Consider the following 24,524-nt stretch of genomic DNA (forward strand, 5'->3'; position numbering starts at 1 on the left):
CCTAACCCTAACCCTAACCCTAACCCTAACCCTAACCCTAACCCTAACCCTAACCCTAACCCTAACCCTAACCCTAACCCTAACCCTAACCCTAACCCTAAACCTAAAATTCTCACTAAAATACTAAAAATCACTCGTAAATTTCTCACTATTTCGTTCTTTCTCATTTATTTATAATGCTTAATCTCTTATTAGAATGTATTAACTAGTCTCACTTTCGCTTAACTTGCCTTAAAATACAAAATATTATACTTTTATTATCTTATTATCTAAAATGATCTTTATATAAAATAACTAAAAATGCCTAAAATAATTAATATAACTACATTATTCTTTTAATATCTTAAAAATCCTTAAGTAAAATCATTTCTTTATAATGAGACTAATCTTAACTACTATATTTTTAATCTTTTTAACTAAAATTAATTAAATTAATTAAATTAAAGACTTAATAAAAGACTTAATAATATAATATAAAAAGAAAAATAATTATTTAATCTATAAATCTTAACTTAATATTAATCTTTAATTTTATTAGTGAAGTTATTAATTAAGACCGAAAAATATATTTATACTATCTTACTCTTTTTGACCTTCTTAAGTATAAGATTTAGTATATAAGTCACTTAAATCTTATAGTCCCTAAATAATTTTATTTTCTTTCTAAGTTATACTATTTACTAATCCTTACTTAAGAATTTCCTTAACTGTTCACTAAACTTTATTAATGTGAGTTCTCATTAATTACGTATGTGAAATACTACCTATCTCGCTAAAAGCACTATATTACGAAACTTATACTTACTTATCTTATTACGTGAGTTATAAATTAATAGGGGCTATCTATATTCTTAGTATATAGTGTACTTATTTATTTATAACCTACCTTAACTCTGCTAAATTACTCGTTATTTAGCATTGAAAAATTAAAACTTACCCTAATGTTAACACTTATTTAGATTATACTGAAACTCACTCCCATTATAAAGTAAGTGATAAATAAAATAAATATCGCGATACTATTAAAGTTATTAAATATACTCCTTAAGTTAATAAGCACTATTATGTTCGGCTTTCACTAGTTAATTATTACCTACTTAGTAACCCTAATAGGTATTAAACTTATCTATCTCCTCGCTTTTAATCTCATTATTAAAGTTAGTCTTATAATCTATAGAATTCTAGACCTTAGCGCCCACGTGAGATATCTCCGCGTCTTACTATATTATGCGGTTAATGTATTAATAGGGATTAAATAAACTGTCGGAACCCGTGCTGTTACCCTTAAGTTAATAGAATGAATATCTTAACGCGATTTAAGTGTAATACTATATTTGCTCCGCGCTATTTACGTATTAACTTAGAACCGCTTAAAGACAGTGAGCGTCTATATAGCGCTGCATTACGCGCTTTATAAGTAATATTATGTCCTTCTCTCACTCTCATTACTCCTTATTTAATGGCTAAATATGTTAGGGAAGTAATATAGTACTAATATCACTATAACTATTCTAACTCACTTAGTCTATCTCCTACGCGAAGTTAATTACGTCACTAGATAAGTCATAATGAAAGATATTTCGTATGTGAGCGTAGTTAACCCCTATACTAAAAGCACTAGTGCTAATAATCACTTTAAACTCGCTCTATTACTAACGTTAGAGAACCTACTTCTTCTTAGCCGGCATTTTAGATTAAGAATAATAGAATTTATAGCTAACTAACTTAGCTAGTTATTTAGTGCCCTCTCGATTTTTAATATAAATAATATAGTGAGCGTTTAGTAGTTAAGCGTTATACTAAATTAAGATATTCTAAATAATAAACTAAACCTATTCATTAAATGTCTTCTTATTAGGCTCGCGAGGCTAAACTTATATTATATATTAAATGTCACTATAAAATGTGACGTTCTAAATTACGCAGGGCTAATCAAGAAATATGCGCCAACTAAAATTAAATATTATTATAGGTAAAAGTGTTATAATAAAAAAGATAACAAAATATCTTAACTCGTAAAGAAAGTGTAAGAGCGCTATCTTTAGTTAATATAATTATGATATAAGAATGAGATACACTTTATTAAAGATAATATAATTAAACTATTAATTAACGTTTAATAAGTTAATTCATGTTTAGAATACCTATTAAATAGCTTATTTAGCTAATATAAAGATTATAGGTATCTCATTAAAGTGTTCACTACTTTTATAATTACTTTAGATAGAATATAGTATATTAGTGTCCTAAAACCATTAAACTATATCCTACTTAAGTATTATAAGCGGCATAATTACGATGGTTATAGTAGCCTAGGGTAATAACGCCGAAACCATAAATACTAGACTTTTACTATCACTAGTCTTTATAATTATAATTACCTTAGGGTATTAAGAAGTAACTGTTTTAACTATTTACTGCTAAATAGCTATCTTAAACTAAGTATAGAAATCACGAAAGAGCTATTATAACGCGATCCGCACATTCTTAGGGCTCTATATAAGATGGTATTAAACTTAAGTACAGTATATAATTTTATGAATAAGTGTTAACATAACTTTATCGGGATTCTACATAAAATGGGGATAAAGACGCTTTTTAATCCTTATATAGTGAATCTCGCGCTTAAATAATGTTTACTAAAGTTAACTAGTCTAGAGATATACTTAGATATCAGTGTCAGTAAGCTATTTAGTAAAGTTAATAGTTTAGCCGCTATAGATATAGTTACTAGTGTAGCCGCTATGGGCTATTTAAGCGTGAAATAATGTGGGTAGTGAGATACTATTAGTGGCGGTTATTTCATTAATATTATTATCATTATCACTAGTAATATTAGTATTACCTTTAAACTTTAGTCCGCTAAAGTACTTAATCACGATAGTCACTATAATCTATCGCTAGACCTTAGGGAAAATAGATTAACTAAGACTTTAATGACTTTAGTGAGTAAGTATGTTAGTTATATACTTCTTAGGCCATATCTTAATACCATTATTAAAGAGATAGTTACTAACTCCCTTAAGGATATTACACTACTAAGAAAGCTAGATATAAAATAGCTAAATAATAACTAAGTACTAAACTAATAACTAAGTAACCTTAGGGAAAATGAATTAGATAGAAGAGTAAGAAGCGTAAGTATAAGTTTACACCTTATAGTAAGTTAGAACGAAATAACAATACTTAAAAATTAACTATAGATTATGTATAGCTAGACTAGAGTTACGCTAGTAAATACCTAGAAACTTAACTTAATAGGCTAGCTACCTTAACCCCTTATAAAGCGCCACTATATTAATCTCTTTAAATTATTTATTAAAGACCTTATACTATTAGGTAAGCTCGGATTAAATAGGCTATAAACTAACCTTATAAAATTCGTTTTATTTAGTATAGAAAATAAGATTAAGTAAGTTAGTCTTTTATGAGATCTATTAAATTAACTAGTTATAATAACCTTTAAAGTAAACCAAATTATGTGGATCCTTAATAAAGCTATATTCTAACTAGTTATTAGACTAGTTATTTTATAGCTCTTAAAGTGAAAATATAAGTATATAAGGTAAGCCTAGATATAGTTTCTTGTGAAAGATTCACTTTATCTCTTAAAGAGCTATACCTATCTTTATTACTAGATTAGTAATGCCATATTAAGTGTCACTATATATTAAATTCTAACTGTTAGTGTCCTAAACTACTAGCGCTTTAGGGATAATTATACCGCTAATACGCATTATGTATAGTCATTAGTTACTTATTATATTAATAAGGCCTTAAGTATTATTAATGACTCACTACTAATAAAGCTCTTAAAGTGAGACCTTTATATTATCTTACTATTAAAATTCCTTAATGTAATAAGTGTCTTAAAGTAAAATTAGCTAATAGCTATAGATTAACTTACTTAATAAACCGGCGATTTAGGCCTTAGGATAAAATGTGATAGTGTTATCTTTATAGCTTATAATAGTGAAATAAATAGTGAGAAATAATATAATAGCGCTATTATATACTTTAATAATCTTATACTAAATAAGCGTAGTATAGAATATAAAGAGATAATAATCTAATTCTAATAATAGCTAATTAAGCTACTCTTTAGACTTAAGATTAAAGTAAGTATTAAACCTAGAAATCTCACTAGTATTTTTATTAGAGTCTTTTCCGCGTAATCTCATTAATTTCTTAGACATACTTAACACTAAGGTAAGAGATTCTACCTAAGTATTAGTGATAATAAATATTTCCCAGTCAAAATAATCTTCAAATACTTAAATATAGTAGTAAAGTAATGCTTAAAAAATAGCGACATAATTATAAAATAATAACTTATTCTGTAGTATCTAAAATAGATTTTAAGTAATGATACTAGCCTAAAATGTGTTTAATACTCGCGCATTAATATATAGTAAATCTGGCACTAACTTATACACTTAATAAAGTATTCGCTTGACCGACTAAATAATTTCTTAAAGTTATAAGTTATTATTACCCGCCTTAAGCGTAATATATAACTAAGTTATTATCTTAGCGAAAAGCTTCACTAAGTATCTATATATCGCACTTTTTCTTAGTTATAACATGATTTCTAAGATATAATTAAGCTTACTAAGCTATTAATAGCGATTCTTATCTACTTTAATCGCGCTATTAAATTAAGTTATAAGAGATTAAGTCATATTATAATTATGTTAACTAGAGTTATATATATACCTTATAGCGGGGGTAACTTAATGGCTAATAATGTTAAAAATATTATTCTCTAAAGTGACTTTAGTGCCTAAATCTTTATATTGTATAATTTAGTAATTTACTACCTTAGGTTTAGTAAAGAAACACTAAAGTATAACTTAATAATATATTAGTTATTCTTTTTATTAACGTTAAGTGTTAATATAATACTCTTTACTATAATGCCTTTAAATTATTCTCTCACTAGTTAATAAAAATTAATATAATGTTATTATAATATATAAGAATCCTTAATAGAACTAAAGCTAATTAATAAATAGGCTATAATTAGGTGACTAAGTTATAGTGAGCGCGATATTTTGATTATAAACTTAGCTTTTAATATCTTTAGCTAATTACCCTTTAAGACTATATTTATAGAGAGTGTGTAAACGTAAATGCTAGCCTAGCGTGAAATATATTTAATGCTTAGTATAGAGAAGTACTCTATTCTGCGGTAGTGCTTATAGCTAAGTGATAGGTACAGGAGCGCTGAGCTAGACCGTATTAATAGCGTTCATAGATAAATTCATGTCTATTAATCCATGTTTAGGATAAAAAGAGCTAGAATTAAGCTCAGATAAACTTGTAAATATATTTAATAAATAGTAAAGCTAAAACTAATAATAATTAATAGTTTCATAATGATATAGTGAGATAAATAGTGGTTAATATTTTATTAGTGAAATGAAAGTCATGAAATGAAAGTCACACTAGTAACGCTAAGACCGAATTTATATATGAAATAACTATCACTTTAGACCGGAATAGTGTTAGGTTAACTAACTAGCTAAAAAGGTCGCTAAGAGCTAGAATAAAGGGACTAAAAATATAGTTTACATAAAATTAGCTTAGTAGTGTATTTAATGGTCTCTTTACACTGGGTATAAAGTTTCTTTATTACTTAGAGTATAATGCTAATTTATCTCTTATTAAACGCGGAAACCTAGAGTTAAATATTATTATGTTTTCCTAAGTAATAACCCTACGCTTAAGAGTTAACATTAGGTAAAGTGATTATCTATATAAGGATACCTTAATCTGCCCCACAATAGGTTTTTAGTTACTAGGTATATTTTATTTAAGGACTAGTGATTATTAGGTTTAATAGTTTCTTATCCCTAGTAGCTTCTTAATGCTTTAGAAGCTAGGTTTACTCTATCTAATAGAGCCATTTAAGATGAGAAGTTTCTCTTTAAGCTTATTCACCCTGGCTAGAATTCGGAGGTTTCTAGCCTAGAGCTAATGGGGTGGATAATAGAAGCTTAGGGTTAACGGTTTAATAGGTACGAGTGCCTTCTTTAGCCTAACTTTATAAGAATATATCCTTATTAACATTATCGTACTGATCTTTCTCTAAGAGATAGGAAGACTTAACTAAGAGATATAGATATTACTAGTATAGCTTAGAACTAATAGTAAGATATTCGCACTAAGGATAATAATGACTGATAGATATCTAGAGATATAAATAGGGAGCGAAGCTATTAGGATAAGAGCTCACTAGGTAAGGATTATAAAGCTTTAGGGATATAATTAGACGATTAAGACTATAACGTAATGTCTTTAGAATCTTATGCTTTTCCCATAAATAATGGCTAACTCACTTATTATATACCTAAAGTGTATAGCCATAAGTACTATGCGTATAGATTAAGACTCGCTCTAAATCATTAATCACTAACTTAAGTGAGCGAAGCTACTCATTTTCGGCATTCATTAACTCTTTCATTAAGAAACTTAGAAAATTAATGTTAGTAGGTATATTTAGTGCTTATAGCTTTATAGGTTAAAGAGACTAAATAGAGATAGAGATTATAACGCGTTATTACGAACGGGCCTAGTCTATAGGCCGCAGATAAAGCTATAATAATAGCTATTAACTCTATAAGGTAGGAATACTAAGAGAAGCTTAGGGTAACTAAAGTTAGGGGTCACGTGACTAAGAGTAATTAGCTACGCTTAGTTATAATTAGTAGTGATTAGGCTAAGTAACACTAAGCACTACTAAGTATCACTAAGCATAGAGAACTATATATATATAGTCATTATATAGCTTTATTATGTAGTTAACTTCGTTCATAATTATATCTATACATTTTAGTTATGATCACTTCGCTTTTAGTATATTAGTACGCTTAATATACTATACGCTCTTAGAGACATTACCTCTCTTATACTTCTCACTTACTAAGAAACTCTATATATTATAACACCCTAAGTGAAGCGAAACATAACACTTTAACTACCTCTTAACTAAAAGTATTTAACACGATATTTAGTTCTAACCCTAAATTAGTTTAATTACTCTCTTTAACCGGATTAGTCTGTTTCTCTATACCTATATTAACTACTATAGAAGAAACCATTAGTAAGGATAATATAAGGATTAATTACTATTATAAAGGAAAAAAAAAGTTAAAGGTTTTCTTAAATTAAGTTAAGATAGTCTTTAAACTCTAACCTATTAAGTATAGTAATGCTTAAGCTAAGGTACTCTTTATAGTCGCTAATATAAGGGGTAATGCCTATATATAGATTAAGTCTATATATATAGATTACCTTAAGACTAATGATTTAGGAAATATGTAGCTAAATACTTAAGCTATCTTTAGCTCCTTTATAACTTTTAAAGAATGACTTAAGTAAATCTTTAGGGTAACTAAGAAGGAGCGTGAGGTAGTAAGGGCTATTTAGGAATTACGCTAGAAGAACTTTACTACTTACTACTACTCCCTATTTACTTAGTTAAGCGTTAAGTTATATTAGAATAACGAAGCTAAGCACGCCACTTATTATAAAGGGTTAAAAGACATAATTAAGGATAAAATAATTAAGGTCCCTAATATATTTAATAAACTAATTAATAAGTCTATTAAAATTAATAATTGCCTCTAGAAATAATAAATAGAGAAGAATAAATAGATAGATATATTTATTTATAGAGATAAAAAGAAGTTTAGTAATACTCACTATAAAGATCTAATGAACCTTAACACTATGGAATAAGACTAATCCTTATAACCTAATGACTATTTCTAATGTAAGGAATTATTTAATAAGAAATAGGAGCGACAAAAGAAAGAGAATTTATGCTATAGTTATAGAAAATCTAAACACTAAGCTAAGGAATATAGTATAAGGCCTATAAGACTACACATTATAGAAGTAATAACCAATATTAGAGAAGAAAAGGCTGACACTTTAATGAAATTAGAAGAACTTAAGCACTAATAAAAGATATTCGCGAGAGATATTAATAAGGTACACTATCTATACAATAAAAGGTAAAGATACTATTAAACCCTTTATAACTTCTTAGATAAGGAAGACACCATTAAAAAGGCTAGTCGCGCTGAGAAAGTATAGAAGGAAACACCTAAAGAGATCTAGATAAAGGGAGTGACTTCACTACTATTATTAGAATATAGTGAAGAGATTATTATAACTATAGAAATCTTTCCTAATCTAAAGGGATAGAATAAAGAAGCCGAAAAAAGGGCTAATAATAAGGCTATATACACGTGTCTATCTTGGACTACCTATTATAATAATAACTGCCCCGCCTATATCTCTAATAAATAGGGATTAAGATAGTTTCCTCACAAAAGAAAGTGTAAAGATTATCGAAATAAGGCATAAAAGATAAAAGATATTAACTAGGATAAACCTAAGGTATTAGTTATAATGGAGACTAAGGAACTTTCACTATAGGTTATAAATACTAGGATATTTAATGACGAAAATAAGGAGTTTATCTTTATGAAATTAGAAGCTATAATTACTATAAAGTAATAAATAATATTATAATATATAGATAAATACTGAGTTATTTTGAATCATAATAATATTGTAGTATTAGCGACAAAATACTAAATAAATATATTATGCACATAGTATTACTATACTAATTACATAATAGTATATAAAAGGATTAACCTATAGGGAGACCCTAAAATTAGGGAGAACTTAGTTTCCATTATAGTATATAAAAACTTAATATATAAAACACTAATATATATATATAACATATTAGAGAAGAATCATTATAAGTTTCTATTTAAGGGAAGAAATGAACTAGATTAGGACTCTAAGAACTTTAACTCACTATATAATATTATGTTATTTCATAACTATTATTATGTAGTTATTAAGACCACTAACTAGGTTTACTATAAGGAGTGAGTTCTAGGAACTAAGTTAGTAAATAATAACTATTGCCTAGATTATATCATAGAATAGAAAGAAGTATAAGAAGTTCCTATATAGTAGTGCTTTAAGTGTGAAGGCCTTAAGCTCTATACGCACTAAACTAGTATAAGGTTACCATACTTTTTTCTATTTAAGGAGAAGGAAAACCTCGCACCATAGAAAATTAATTAGAATATTATAGAACACTATTATGAGAAAGAAAAAATACTAGGAGCTATAATAATTAGGACGCGCTATTAGTTAACTATACTAAGTGAGAATATATAGTTTATACCTTATAGTAACCCTAATTAGAGATAAAAAATAATGGCTCTAAGTATATATTAAGATAAGCTATATTTACATAAGGGAATACACATATATAAGATATATAAAAGTGAAACGTATTACCCGCTTAATAATAACTTAGGTAAAGAAGAAGAGTTTATAATGGTTAACTTCCTAGATAAGGAGGATAACCTAATTAAGTTCATTATGCTTAATATAATTAAGATATATTATGTTATCCTTACACCCTACTAGAAACTAGTATTATGTCAGTAATAATACTACCTATAGAATACGTAATATTACTACATAGTATTTAACCCTAAGATAAGACTAAGAACACCGCGCATTATATAGATAAACCTATATAGAGATATATAGTGTATCTTTACGCTAGAATTACATATATATAATAAAGAAAGTATAGAAAAGGTGGACATTAAGATATTACTAGAGATTCTTTAATAAATCTACAGAAAAGGGAACGCGAATATAAACGATATACTAAAAAATAGCGATAAGAAGTTCTCTTAAGGTAGAAAACCCCTTAATAAAAGAAGCCTTAGGCCAGCTAATTTAACATAATATAGACTTAGCGTTTAACGCCATTAGTCTTTAGCGCTAAACTAGCTAGTAAGTTTATATAAGTGATAATTAACTATGAAGCTAGCTAAGACTATATATCACTAAAAGTAGTAGTAAGATTTAATATACATAATAAGAAATAACTATATTTATTACTTATAGTAGATAGAACATTAGCTAAGTATAATAGTGAATAAATATAAAAAGAAATCTGGGACACTTAGTTAGAAATTAGTGATTACCGCGAAAAGGTTAATATTAATATAATGCTAACTAAGTATAATATAGTTCTAGGGATAAAATGGCTTTAAGAATATAACCTAGAGATAAGCTAAAAAGATTGAACCTTATTCTTCTTAAATTACAGTTATAAAAGGAAAAAGTAAGAGAAACGATTAACTCTTAAAATACCCCTATAGAGGGTAGTATAGATATAACCTAGAAGAAGGGCCTTAGATAGTATAGAAAAGGTAAGCTTACTTAAGAAATATAAGGAGTTTAAAGATCTCTTTAAGGAAAGAGAAGAGTTAGCTACGTTACTAAAACACTAACTATAGAACCACAAAATTACGCTTAAAGATAGAAAAGTGCCTAAGTATAATGAGTAGCTTAAGTAACTATTTAAGAAAGAAAAAGACTTCCTTAAGAAGTATATTAAGACTCACTTAAAGAAAGGCTTTATTAGACTATTTAAGTTATTTATAGTATATAGAGTACTATTTATCTCTAAGAAGGATAGATCTCTTTAACTATATATTTATTTTTGACCACTTAATATAATCATAAAAAAGAACTAGTATTTATTACCCTTAATTAAGAAGTTATAGGATAGACTCCTTAGAGTAAAATACTTCACTATAATTAATATATAGAACACTTATTACTAAGTACAAATAAAGGAAGGCTATAAATAAATAATTATCTTTAAAACCTATTTTAGGCTATATAAATATTATATTATGTCTTTTAGATTAACTAATATATTAGTATCTTTTTAAGAACTAATTAATAATATACTCTAAGAATATCTTAATAATTTTATAATAGTATACCTAAATAATATACTTATATTCTTAAAGATATATAAAGAATATATAGAGTATATTTAAAAGGTTCTCCGCAAACTAAAGAAAAGAGATTTACCTATGAAACTAAGTAAATATAAGTTTCATAAATAACGCATTTATTTTTTAGGTTATATTATATTTAATAAGGGTATTAAAGTGAACCCTAATAAGATAGTGCTAATTCGGGATTAGTTAGAGCCTAAGAATGTTACGGAGATATAGGCCTTTATTAAACTACTTAATTATTACTAAAGATTTATTAAGAGATTTTCGAAGATTATAGCGTTATTAATAAACCTTACTAGGAAGGATATCTTATTTAAGTTTAAATAGAAATATAAAGAAGTATTTAATCACCTTAAGAAAGCTATTATGATAGCGCTAGTACTTATAATATATAACTCTAAGCTAAAATACTAGGTAAAAATAGATACATTAGATAGAGTAATTAGAGCTTACCTTATATAAAAGGGACTAAATAGTAAGACTTATACTATTATATATTACTTAAGAAAGATAATAGGGCTAGAATTAAACTATAACATTTATAATAAAGAGCTACTTATAATAGTGAAATGTCTTAAGGAATAAAGAGTATATCTTAAAGGTACTAAACACTAAATCTAAATCTATACTAACTATAAGAACTTATTATACTAGATAATAATAAAAGAACTTAATAAAAGATAAGTTTAATGGGCAGAAACTTTTACACTATATAACTTTAAGATATAATATATCTAAGAAAAAGAAAACGCTATAGTAAACGCGCTTAGCTAATAGTTAGACTATATAAAGGACATTAAACTAAAACCTATAGTAATACTTAAGGAAAAGAATGGTGCCTTAATATATATAACACTAGAAATTTAGGTACTAGTATCTATGAAAGTTAAGCTAATAAACGAATAAAAAAAGGGAATTATTAAAGGATAATATAATAATAAGTTAGCTAAATACCTAGGTATTAAGAAGACACTTAAGTTAGTTATAAGGGACTTCACCTAGAAAAGAGTTAGAAAAGATATAATAAACTATATTAAGAATTACAATATATACTATAAAGTAAAATATGCTTAATATAAACTATATAAATTACTCTAAACATTAGTAATACTAGGAGAAACATAGTATATAATTATATTAAACTTTATTACTAAATTATCTAAGTCTAGAGAACTTCTTATAGATATAAACTTTAATAGTATACTTATAGTAAATAATATCTTAATAAAATACGCGCATTTTATTCTATATAAAGAAGTATTAATAGTAGAAAAGTTAGTCTACACACTTTATAAAACTATTATTAGCTAATATAGAATACTATTAGAAATACACTTAAATAGAGATAAATTATTTATATTATAGTTTTAGTAATTACTTATAAATCTTATAGGAGTTCATTAGAAACTATTAATAGTATTTCACTTATAGAGTAATAAGTAAATAGAAAGAATAAATTAGACACTAAAATAATATTTATAATATTATATTAATTTCTAATAGAATAACTAGGTATTATTATTACTAATTATATAATTTACTTATAATAATAGTACTTTAGCTATAGAGATTTCACTATTTTATGCGAACTATAGATACTACTTAAGGATTAAGAAAGATATAAGAGATATTAAACCTATTATAGAAAAAGTAGTAATCTTAGTTAAGAAACTATAATCTTTACATAAATTATTAAAATAGAAACTCGAAAAAATATTATAAAGAACACTTAAAAATATGAATAAATAAAGATTTAAGGGACTAGATTTTAAAGAAAGAGAGATAATATACTTTCTTAGAAAAAACATTAAAATATAAAGACTATTTAATAAGCTAAATTATATTAAGGTTAGACCTTATAAAGTTAAAAGAAAACTTAGACTAGTGATATTTAAACTAAAACTATCTAAGGAAATAAATATTTACCTAGTGTTCTATAAATCACTTCTTAAAAAAGTACCGCTAAACGCTAGACTAAGGCCAGTACTAATACATAAAGAAATATAGTAGTCACTATATAATATTAAAAGAATCTTAGATCACTTTAGAATTAAAGGAAAAATACACTACCTTATTAAGTAGTTAGAATATAAATTAGAAGAAAATACCTAGGAACTAATAAAATACCTTTTAAGGAATATACTCTAGTAATATAATTAGAAAAGAAAAAGATAACTTACTAATAGTGTTTAATAGCTATAAGGAATAATTAATTAAGATAAAACCTAAAAAAGAAGACATAAATCTAGGCTCTAACTTAAATATTTACTCTAGTTAAGTATTATTTAGCCCTATAAGGACTGTGAATAAAATAATTAGAGAAGGATTTATATAGTCTAGCTTATCTAAGGACTTTAGCTCCTAAACTAATATCTTCTTTTACTTATTTAATAAGTTATTAGTCTCTCACTATAATCACTTTTATTTAGTATTAGCTTTAGAAAGAGTAAGCTATATATCTATAGTCTCTACTAATATTCTTTAAATATTCTTACCCTTTTAGTGAGTAGCTTTAGCTAAATAGTTATATTATATAGTTAGCGCGTTAAATTCCTCCGTAGAAAACGTTTTATCACACTTTTTTATACCCTTCTTAGTGTAGAAGAAACATTTTAAATAATTATTTAATATGAAATATAAAGAGTTTAAGTTCTGATAAGAAGTATAATGATTTATACTAATTTTCTGGTGACTAAGGGTCTTAATATAGGAAATAGCGATATAATGGCGGGAGATAAAAGAATAGCTAACTTTTAAGACTTAGAACTGAGGCATTATTAGCCATGAAGAAGAGAAAGAATAGAGAACATATCTAAGGGAATAATATCTACCTTATGTATGTTATGAATAACGTATAAGGAAGAAGGGAGAAAGTGTTACGAACAGGCCTAGCCTATAGACTGCAGATAAAGCTGTGATAATAGCTATTAACCCTATAAGGTAGGAATACTAAGAGAAGCTTAGGGTAACTAAAGTTAGGGGTTACATAATTAAGGGTGATTAGCTACGCTTAGTTATAATTAGTAGTGATTAGGCTAAGTAATACTGAGCACTACTAAGCACCACTAAGTATAGAGAACTATATATGCACAGTCATTACATAGCTTTATTACGTAGTTAACTTCGTTCATAATTATATCTATACATTTTGGTTATGATCACTTCGCTTTTAGTATATTAGTACGCTTAATATACTACACGCTCTCAGAGACATTATCTCTCTTATACTTCTCACTTGCTAAGAAACTCTACGTGTTGTGACACCCTAGGTAAAGCGAAACGTAACACGCATGTCTTAAATGCACCTATGGAAACTAAGGTTAAATCTTAGGAAGTGCGACGCGTTTCTTCAGAACACGCTCTAACCCTAAGTAAAGTCTAGGGTTACGTGTTATCACGTGAAATTGCGTCGTACTTTCCTAAAAGTGCGATGTACTTCTGCTGAGAATGATGGGGCGAAATTAGTAGAAGTGCGACGCGTTTCCACTGAGAATGTAGGTACTAAGTGGCTAGAGTGAAGGTGAAGCCTAATAGGGCTTAAATAGCGAATATTATAATAAAGCTACTAAGTGCCTAGTAGTAGCCTAGTATATTATGGACTATTCTTTATGGAAAATATTCATTAATACTTAAGATATAGAGGTTTACCTGTTGCTAGCTGTACTTGACCAGCTTACTAGGGACTCCCACGACGAAACCTTATACTTGATAGTAAAGACAACAGAAGTAGCTAACGGTTTTAAAGATGTTTCTAATTAGCGTTATGCGATTGCGGTGAATCTCGCGTGTTAGTTCCTGGTGAAAGAATTTGGAGAAGTAAATCCACCACAAACCATGTGCTATATCGGTTCTAGTGACCTTCGATACACCTTGTTAGCTTTTGCTACCGCGAAACGTAAACCTCTGAAATCGAGACAAGCCCTAGCGATAGTGACATTGGCTTCGGGAATCCTGTACATAGTCTCAGCGAAACATTCCGTCCATAGTGAAGCCAGCATTATTATCTTAACACCACGCACCTGTTGTTCCAGAAGTATGAAGGATGATGAACGGCTTGTCATTAGTATCTTGGTATGTCTTGGTAAATGGGTAAATTAACACCAAGTCTCCCTCGACCCAGTCGTCTTCTTCTGGTGCAATGACATGCCTTATTTGCAGATACTCTATCACAGATTCTATGCCAGCCGAAGCCAAAGACTATGCTTATTGTCACTTCGGGCCCCTGTCAAACATTGAGATGCAACCGCGAAGCGACAACCTTTACGAAGCGGCTATTAATCGAAACCCGAATGTGAGAAAACTCAAGGTTACTTTCTAAGATACCCTAAGGCAACGGAGTAGTCAAATCGCGTGCTCATACATCAGGACTAGCGCCGTCCTCGGCGCTGCTGGCGATCGGTACTCGCAATAGCCAATCGTGGAGAAGTACTCCGTATCACCCAAGGCTTTGTCAGGCACGTAATCATAGGGGTTGACCTCCAATTCCAAGAAAATCTTGAGAAAGAAAGAATCCGAATTTGTTCCTAGGACTTATAATTATTAGTGAATTGTTCGTTACAGATGTTGATAGGAGACTTACAAGTGCAAGTCATAATCTTCTGATGATAATCACCCTCAGGGCGGTTTTCCGTTATGTCATGCCAAGTGAATGTTCAACTTACCTGACCACGTCTGCGAGGCGGTGGAGACGGCAAAGGAAAAGTAATGTATAATTCAGATAATCGACCCGAAATATAAGGCCTTATGTCAAAACAAGAAAGGATGGCTTGTGGCTCTCGAAGGTGCCTGATAGTAGTACCTGAGTCAGTCATGTTTGGTGCTAAGCAGATGAGATACAGAGATTTTTATCTTATCTGTTCCGCTCCAACCTATTTACTGGTTCGGAGCAGGGCTGGGCGCTCTCAGGTATGCTCGGCATTCTTGGCAGCCAAGTTTCCGTCGCAGCAAATGAGACACTCCCGGAACCATGCTCTCTCTCTGTCTCTAAAACCTAGCTCACAGGTGAAGCGAGCATGGCAAGTCGCACAGTTCAGTACTAAGCTCCGCATCGTGAGCTTCTCTTCGCTCGCTCACGGCTCAGAGTCTCCCTCCGAGATCAAGTTGAAACCTTTACTTATAAACACAGACCACATACGCAATTTGAGATTATGTTGGTGGTGCAAGTAATATGACCTGGTAGTACCTTTCCGATATCGGCTTCGCTGGCTTCGCTGCAAGACACTAAAGGCAGAAAGATCTTCCGCCCAGATTATGCTATCCGAGGTGCTCATCCATTACTACTGGTTCTGGCATCTGTGGGAATACTGTGGCAGACTTCGACCATTTCTGGAGCTGTAGATTGGCAAATGCATTGAAAAGTGGGATTTATAAATGGCTTACCTTGGCTCGCGGTTTGCCAGATAATCATCTTTCTAAACTCGCCTACGTTCCTCAGAGTGTCAGGGTCTACCGAACTTGGAGCCTCATTCAGAGCACATCGTGCTATCAGTAGAACAATTTCGGGGGCACGAGAGTGCAGACATGGTGAGCGCAGAGCGAAATGCCTTCATACTATCCAAATAACGCTGACCGGGTGACTCTAGAGTCTTTTACAGTCGCAATTCGACCACCACCTAAACTATCGGTTTGAACCACCATTTCCTTAATAGGTCTCCGTGCATTCTGACCACCATAAGATGGGGACTCTATGGATTCTGGGGCGCCATACTATGTATCGGCACCAGCATTCGTCTTGCGAAGCTACTGTTCGCCAAACAACTAACGACTCAGCAAAGAGATGTCGAAAGTAATGAGAGCTTACCATGCAGCAAGTATCGTCGACGATGGCCTTTCACTTACCTCCAGTCAATCTCCGATGCAATCGCCACGAATCTGACTTTACCGCCGGTGTTCGGATCCCACCATCAACGGCTCCTTTGGTGGTGCTATATCCCAATGCGCCTGGAAGCCATGGTGGTTTTGGCCTTCTGGATTCTCAATCTCATTCTCTGTAGTGTCTCCTTTGAGACGGAGGACTCGCTGTACAATACTAGGTATTGTCAACGGCACTCCCAGTTAGGGAGGATGATAGACTGACACGTCTACAAGTTACACGACGTCGACGCAACTATACAGATTCATTGCGGATCGTGCTGGGATTATGGCATTTAACAATATACCGATCCTATGGGTGTTCTCGCTGAGAAATAACTGCTTTATATGGCTTACCGGCTGGAGTTTTTCGACGTTCATGACGTTTCATCGCCACATCTCACGAATTGTTATGATCCAAGTCATCGTCCATGCTTCCACATATTCGGCCTATCAAGCTTCTTGTAGGTTTAGCACTATCTCCTCTTAACCAGACCACTAGAGAAGCTGAACTATCCCGCCAGTTAAATACTTAACTGCATCTTGGAATGAACATTACTGGCAGATGGGCGCCATGGTATGCTAACCCTAAGCCTGTCCTTTCTTTCAGATCGATGTCGGGTAGTCTAAGAAAGAGAAATTTATCTAGGCTATCCTCGCAATGGGTTTCATCCATATCTCCTCATCCGTCTACTTTCGCATCAAGTTTTATGACTTCTTCCTCATATCACACAAGGCACTTTCTATTGTCTTTCTTGCAGGATTATTCTAGTAAGTCTCCTCTTCTTCTGCGTGCCCATGCTGACTGACAATCACCTACAGTCACGTTGGCCATTTCACCGGGAATTATGATCCATTTATTTGGCCTCTTGTCGGAGTCTGGGTGTTTGATCGTTCTGTCCGAATCATCCGTTTGGCATATTGCAACATGACGCTCTTTCGTTGCAGGATCAGCAACAATACGATGGCAACCTATAGCAAGCAGTCTGGCCTAATTAAACTCGAAGTAACGACGACTTCGCGACTTCTGAAGGGCGGAGCAGGGCGACACTTCTTCCTTTACCAGCCATTGAAGTGGAGAGGCTGGGAAAGCCATCCCTTCACGTTGGCAGGCTGGAGCACAACTAGTTCTGCAGATGGACTGGATACAACACACCCCAGTGAGCTGCCAGAGAAAGCCCAAACAAGCACCACTGCAAGATTGTTCGCTGACGGTGACACCATACCATCATCGTCAGTGAAAACTCTTAAGCATCACGATGGGGGTAACCGTGTTGAAATAGGTGGATCTTACGCAAAGAAGCTGACTTTCTACATTCGACCTCGTGCTGGCTGGACAATGCGGCTCCGTGATGAGTGTTTAAGGGCGCCGCCTGGGTCCGTGGTCACTACCATGCTGCTCGAGGGCTCCTACGGACAGACAAGCCCGATTCACACGTTTGAGAACGTGGTTTTCATTGTCGGGGGAAGTGGCATCACGGTCGCGATGTCATATCTCCAGGAATACGCTGACAGAGCCAGAGCACGACAAAGTAGTATTGGTACCGGCGATAGCTCACGAACACGGCAGATCACTCTGGTCTGGGTAGCGAGGCAGCCTTCCATGATGCGAGAGATTATTACAGCTTCTGAGTTCCGGTCCCTTTGTCGACGAGAATATGTACAAATGCTTCTCTTTTCTACTTGTCAGGAAGAAGAGTCTTCAGACGGCAAAGAGCCTGATAGACAAGAGAAACCAGGTGATCAAGAAGAAGACACTCCTCTGCGAATCACGTATGGGCGGCCAAACATCACAAATGAGATCTCCAGTGCCATTAATAATGTCGCAAACTTACATTCAGAGACACAGATTGCTGTCATAGTATGTGGCCCAGCGGCCATGGCGGATGAGGCCCGAGACGCCGTTCATAAGACATTAAAAGAAGGGAAGTGTTTCATCAAGTACTTTGAAGAGAAATTTGGGTACGTCAAATACTTGAAACGAGTAGGCACCGATAAATAATCAAAACTAACCCGTGTTCTAGGTGGTAAATATTCTGGATTAAAGCTCTAATTGAGATACTATAGCTGTGACTAGAGTCTGGAGCCAATAACTAGTTACTTTACCCTCAGTCACATTTCCCTCACTTCAGCACTTACAACTCCTCTTTTACTTTGAACCCTCGCCACGATGATAAGGAGGACCTGTCAAGCATTGGCACCTTCTTGGCATGTCCCCCAACTGGTGGGCGGATCAGGACGGAACTCGCCAAGAATGAAGAACATGAACCAAAAGCTAAGCCAGGTAACTGCACAATGATCAGTGTGATCTTGGCTTCTTGAGGGTCTCCTCGGAGCTCCCTTGGAGCTTTTTTATAAACAAGACCCAATGACCCCGCCATCTCAGGCTTGTTCTTCAGAATTTTCCCATCAGTAAAATCCACGATGCTCTTTGAACTAGGATTGATCGTAGCTCTTACAACCGCCGTCGCGTCGGAGACAGTCCACGGCGTTGTGGCCTTCACCAGGCATGGCGACCGTACAACTCGCATGTTCCCTGGCTACGATCTGACCCATCTCGGCGCGCAACAGGCTTACAACTCTGGACAGTTCTACCGTCAACGATATGTAGCAGACAATGCGTCCTTCCCAATTGCCGGAATGGCGCCCGACAAGGTTAACAGTCGACAAGTCTGGGCCAGCGCCCCAAACCAGGGTCTACTCCTCCAGACTGCCACGAACTTCCTCCAGGGACTGTACCCGCCCTTGAGCCAACTGGACGAAGCCATGGCGACCGAAGCCTTGACCAACGGAAGCAGTTACACCGGACCGCTTGACAGCTACCAGTTTATCCTGATCCAGGGCCAACCAGCAACCAGTCAAGACACCATCTGGATCAAAGGCGACGACAACTGCCCTTTCCATATTGCTTCCCAGAAGTCCTACCTGAAAACCCCAGAGTACCAGACCGTCTTCAACGAAACTCTAAAATTCTATCAACGATTTGTGCCGCTCCTCAGTGATATCCTCGGTGACGACGGAGTCAGTTACGAGAACGCCTACGAGGTTTTTGATCTAATGAACGTGGCCTCCATCCACAATGAGTCCATCGCCGGTAAGATCGAAAGCTCGGATCTAGATCAGCTCCGCTATCTTGCAGACATGTGGGAGTATAATACGAACTTCAATGCTTCTGAGCCCGCAAGGATGATTGGTGCTAAGACTTTAATTGGTGGTATCCTGCGACAAATGAACACAACCGTCGCGTCCGGGGGCCGGAGCAACAAATTTCAGCTCTTCTCCGGATCCTATGACACCTTTATTTCCTTCTTTGGCCTCACCGACTTAACCTCGGTCAGCCCTGACTTCCACGGCTTGCCCGACTATGCCTCGACCATTGCGTTTGAGCTATTCACTGAAGATGGCGATAGGGACAGCCCTGCTAACTTCCCCTCGGCAGACGCGGTCAATGAGACCCTATAAGTCCGCTTCCTATTCCGCAACGGCACTGATGGTGCCGCTGAACTTGGTGCCTTTCCCCTGTTTGGTGGTGCCGACCTTGCTATTCCCTACGGACAGTTCAGAGAGCGTATGGAGTCCATCGGCATCACCTCGGTTGGCCAATGGTGTAATACCTGCGGCTCCTCCCAGGACTTCTGTGTCGCGGCCAACGAGACATATTCAGGTTTAAGGGGCGCTTCCACCTCGGGCAGCTCATCGTCGGGTCTCTCCAACGCCGCTGCCGGCGCTATTGGTGCCGCTGTCACGCTAGGCGTCATTACGATTGTCGGAGCTACCATCTACATGCTCCATCGCTCGCGCCGAAAGACCCAGACTTCGGCGGGGCGGTCGACCTCATCTGAGAAACGCTCCGACAGCGATTCCGTGTAGATTCGTCAACCTTTTTCATGATTTAATGAACAGACACACAGATGGAAAGGTATTTAATTACTTTGTAATTTCCCACGCTTACAGGCTTTGACTTAATTAGCGACCGGCCTCGGGGCAGTCACTATGTATAGCAAGATACCTCAATGAGCATTAATAATGTAATGCGACCTTGTGCTTAACCCTAACCCGCCAAGGTGACCCCTCCCAATCGATAATGTATCACTCATGTGTACACAAACGAACAGCAGGTGGAACATCGTTAAGGCGGGCCGTGCAGAAGTGGTGGTACTATGCATTGATCATGGGCGAGTCAAACCTGAAGACTCACTATATCAATATGTCCTAATGTTAGCTAACAGAACGACACTGTTTTTTACTGACGTTAATAGTTAATATCTCGTTAGGCTACTTAGCGCCTCTTGAAATACTTACGTATAATAACTAAAATCTGTCCTAAAATAACCTTTAATCTTACCTTACTAAGTTAATTAAAGCACTTTTTCGCTATTATTATGCTTTACAAAATTCCGTAAAAACCTTATTTTTTTATAACATGTAAAACTAGGCTGCGCAATGGGTAGAGTAACCTGAACCCAAACCCCGATACCTGACCCTAATGAGTAAGGTAGGGTATAACTTTTTAATATATAGGTACCCATGGGTAAGGTAAGAATTTTATCACGGGTACCCAAAACCCGATTTTCACTCATTTAAGAGAAAATTTTAATTATTACATAGATTATTACTATTTTTAGTAATTTTTTACTTTTTTATAGACTTCAGGGTATCTTGGCATTACCTTACTCTACCCTAAACCCGCGCGGGTACCCGCGGGTAGGGTACTTAATTTTAAAAAAACCCTAATAAGTACGCGGGTAGGGTAAGACTCTCTTAATGGGTTATTTTACCCTACCCATTACACAGTCTACCTATAATTAATATGAGAGTGAGTTAAAGATGGTTAGGTCGGATTTAGTGCGTTATTAGACCATATATATTATTAGACTATATAGTACTCTAGAAGAAAGAGATAATTTTATATCTATATTCTTCTTCTTCTATAACTTTAAAATCTTACTCTTTAAACTATTAAGTAATATTACTTCTTTTCTATTTAGTATATTACCCTTAATAATATTAAGTTAGTAAAATTTAGTATTTAAGTAAAGAGATAATCTATTTAAGTTATAAATACTAACTATACTTTTTCTAGATATAAATTATTATACTTATTATATACTTTATACTTATTATACTTATTTTAGAAATAAATTATTACGCTTATTATATAACTTAGCTAACCTTTCTTATTTTTAAAAAAGTAATAAACTTTAATCTTATATAACTCTCTTAATTTAAGAGATATATAAATAAAATATATATTATTCGAAAGCTCTAAATGAGATCTATTAAATAATATAACAATTAAAAAATTATTCTTATGTTTTCACTTTAAACCTAAGATAAAAGATATCACTAGATAATTAATTTATTCTTAGTGGCTTAGTAGTATTTCTAGTAGGAATACTTAATCCTTAAGGATAGGCTCCTAGGTATTCACCCTCTCTAGCGCTAAGAGTCAGCACGTTAACGTGTTATTCATTCATGGCAAGAGATTTCTATCAGAGTTTAGTGTTGTATTTTCTCGGCTACGAACATGTCATGAGTAAACAGAACAGAGAACAGACAACATCTCAAGACTTCACGCCAAGCGTACCTGCCAAGCACGCAACGCCAAGAGAACTCAGGGGAACCGCACAACTATCGCAGGCTTCCCGCATAAGGAACTTCTCTTCCTTATGCTTGGAGTTCTTGTAACTAGAGCACCTAGATAGGAAGACCTATTTTTATTGTGTTATTACTCTGCCTATTCTATAGGCCGTTCCTAACAGAACAGAAAGAAGGGTCTAACGTCATAGATAGCCCCTTTCTGATCCCATGTTACACAGCACAGAACTCGGGCTTTATGCCAATCTGCATCGCTGGTTTGGGGATGTCGGCGACTTCGGGGATATGAGGGAGACCAGTGCACCACCCGACCTTCAATCCCTTCCTTCCTGCCTGCTATGTGGGCAGTGCCTCCTAAGTTGGCGCTAGAGTTTGCAAAGTTAAACATATCCACGCAAGCTGTACTGCCTGCCGAAGCTTGATGTTCCCACCAAAACGGTCAAAATAAATAAGCTAATCTACTTATATCATCTTGATACCTCCAATGGTGGTCACGCTGTTCTTGACCCTTGTAATTCGCTTGGAGGAACCCCGTCCTTAACGCCTGCAAAGCATATAGATAGGAGGTATTCTTAAGACAGTGTCCACTGTAGCGTGAGAATTCAGACTTGGGGATTGCTGGTATAGCTGATAGATTTTGTGACATGCTTGTTACCTACTCATAACTCTCTGCCTGAAGGCCTACCTGTGTTGGGCTATAATACCATAATCCTTTTCGAGCCCAATTAATGCTTGGCGTATATGGGTGCTATAGAAGATTGGTGAGGTAAGGCTGTATTTATAAAAGGGAAGACTCCTCGGGTCTCCATGTCACCATGTAGACAGCTGAGAGAAAAACAAAGCATCTTTTGCTATCCTAAAGAGCGTATGACCTCCATGCTGGCTACTTATACACACCGCCTTGATCCTCGCCAACCCCAGTGCAATATCCTACAGTACAGGCTCAACAAACCTCTTCTGATACTGTACTCGTTGTACGGCGCTTCCGCCAAGCAAGTTTAGAAATCAGGGGTTCTGACTGCCCAGGCATAGCTGATTGATCAGGTTCGCAAACTACATATCAGCTAGAGAACATCTCAGCTGCTGGACTTCGATAGTTGGAAAGATTTGTCGTGCTACTTTATTGGTCCTGCCATAATAGTTGGTGCAAAATACGCAAGACACGATTCGGGGACCAAGCCCGAGCAACGGTCGATGCCTTTCTTCACAATCCCCGTTCATAATTTACCCGCATAAAATCTCATTGAATCTCCCCCGGTCACGACATATCCAGCCTTTCTCTGGCAAACTGCCTGGGCAAGGGCCTATCCTATCGCCAGAAAATCAGGAACAGGGTTAGGGCTTAAGACTTTCCCGGGAGTGCATTTGTTATGACATGACAATTCGCCGTCTCCCATGAACCAAACCACTGTTCTAAATCAATTTTGGCAAAACGATCGCCTGGAGCATGCTCCCATAACAACCTTCAACGGCGAGAATGATAATTTCTATCAGCACAACCGAAGTACATGCCGGATTGACAGTGTCGACGACAACAGAGTATATCAGTTAATCTGGGAAGACAAGACAATTGTCGATCCCGAGTTGGGACGATTCTGTCAGGAAAATTGGAGTGTCGCGTCGGTGTTGCACCTTTACGGTCCTATACTTCTAAGTGATACGTCTTATTAATCTAAACGTTCGGGATTTAGGGGACTAAATTTTCGAAAAGCAACTGGGCGTTGACAAAGCACTGCGATCCATTCAGCAGCCCGACGTGTAGTTACCGAAGCGCGGGGATACCTCACTGGCGGCGTGCTTTGTGGGAAGCCACTACATATTTAATTCATCTCAAAACACAGACTGCTCCCCAACTCTTCTCTTCTGCCATCTATGCCCTTCAGTGCCTCTTTCCAAGACGAGAACAATCTGAAGCAAGATGGAATCCGAAAAGCTCTCAGGTGATGTCGAGAGCCAGCACCCACCCCATGCACATCTCATTAACGACGTGGTGCAGACGTTCTCATGGAAGCAACTCAATGTAGTGGTCAAAGACCGCAAGACCAAAAAGCCATTGTCGATCCTGGAAAACTCCAATGGCATCGTGCACGCCGGCGAGATGATTGCAATCATGGGTCCTAGCGGATCTGGCAAAACTACACTACTCAACGCGCTCGCTCACCGGGTCGCAACCGCTGGGGCGAAGACAGTCGGCGAGATCTTAAT

General features: G+C 34.4%; 3 protein-coding genes across 3 annotated transcripts; all 3 read left to right on the forward strand.

Moving 5' to 3' along the window:
* Window positions 1-16,958: 16,958 nt before the first annotated feature.
* Window positions 16,959-18,723, forward strand: PV06_10540 (uncharacterized protein; the record flags this gene model as incomplete). Its single annotated transcript, XM_016412098.1, has 4 exons — window positions 16,959-17,185; window positions 17,246-17,298; window positions 17,371-17,492; window positions 17,544-18,723. Coding segments are annotated over 4 exons (1,582 nt in total), but the record flags the coding sequence as incomplete, so codon positions are not given.
* Window positions 18,724-19,145: 422 nt separating this feature from the next.
* Window positions 19,146-20,183, forward strand: PV06_10541 (uncharacterized protein; the record flags this gene model as incomplete). The annotated part of the gene is made up of 1 exon (XM_016412099.1): window positions 19,146-20,183. One exon carries the CDS (start codon window positions 19,146-19,148, stop codon window positions 20,181-20,183), a length of 1,038 nt encoding a protein of 345 aa, XP_016257407.1.
* A 108-nt stretch (window positions 20,184-20,291) lies between these two features.
* Window positions 20,292-20,591, forward strand: PV06_10542 (uncharacterized protein; the record flags this gene model as incomplete). The annotated part of the gene is made up of 1 exon (XM_016412100.1): window positions 20,292-20,591. One exon carries the CDS (start codon window positions 20,292-20,294, stop codon window positions 20,589-20,591), a length of 300 nt encoding a protein of 99 aa, XP_016257408.1.
* Window positions 20,592-24,524: the final 3,933 nt, after the last annotated feature.

This window comes from Exophiala oligosperma, assembly GCF_000835515.1.
Source record: "Exophiala oligosperma strain CBS 72588 unplaced genomic scaffold supercont1.14, whole genome shotgun sequence".
In the NCBI taxonomy this organism is placed as follows: domain Eukaryota; kingdom Fungi; phylum Ascomycota; class Eurotiomycetes; order Chaetothyriales; family Herpotrichiellaceae; genus Exophiala; species Exophiala oligosperma.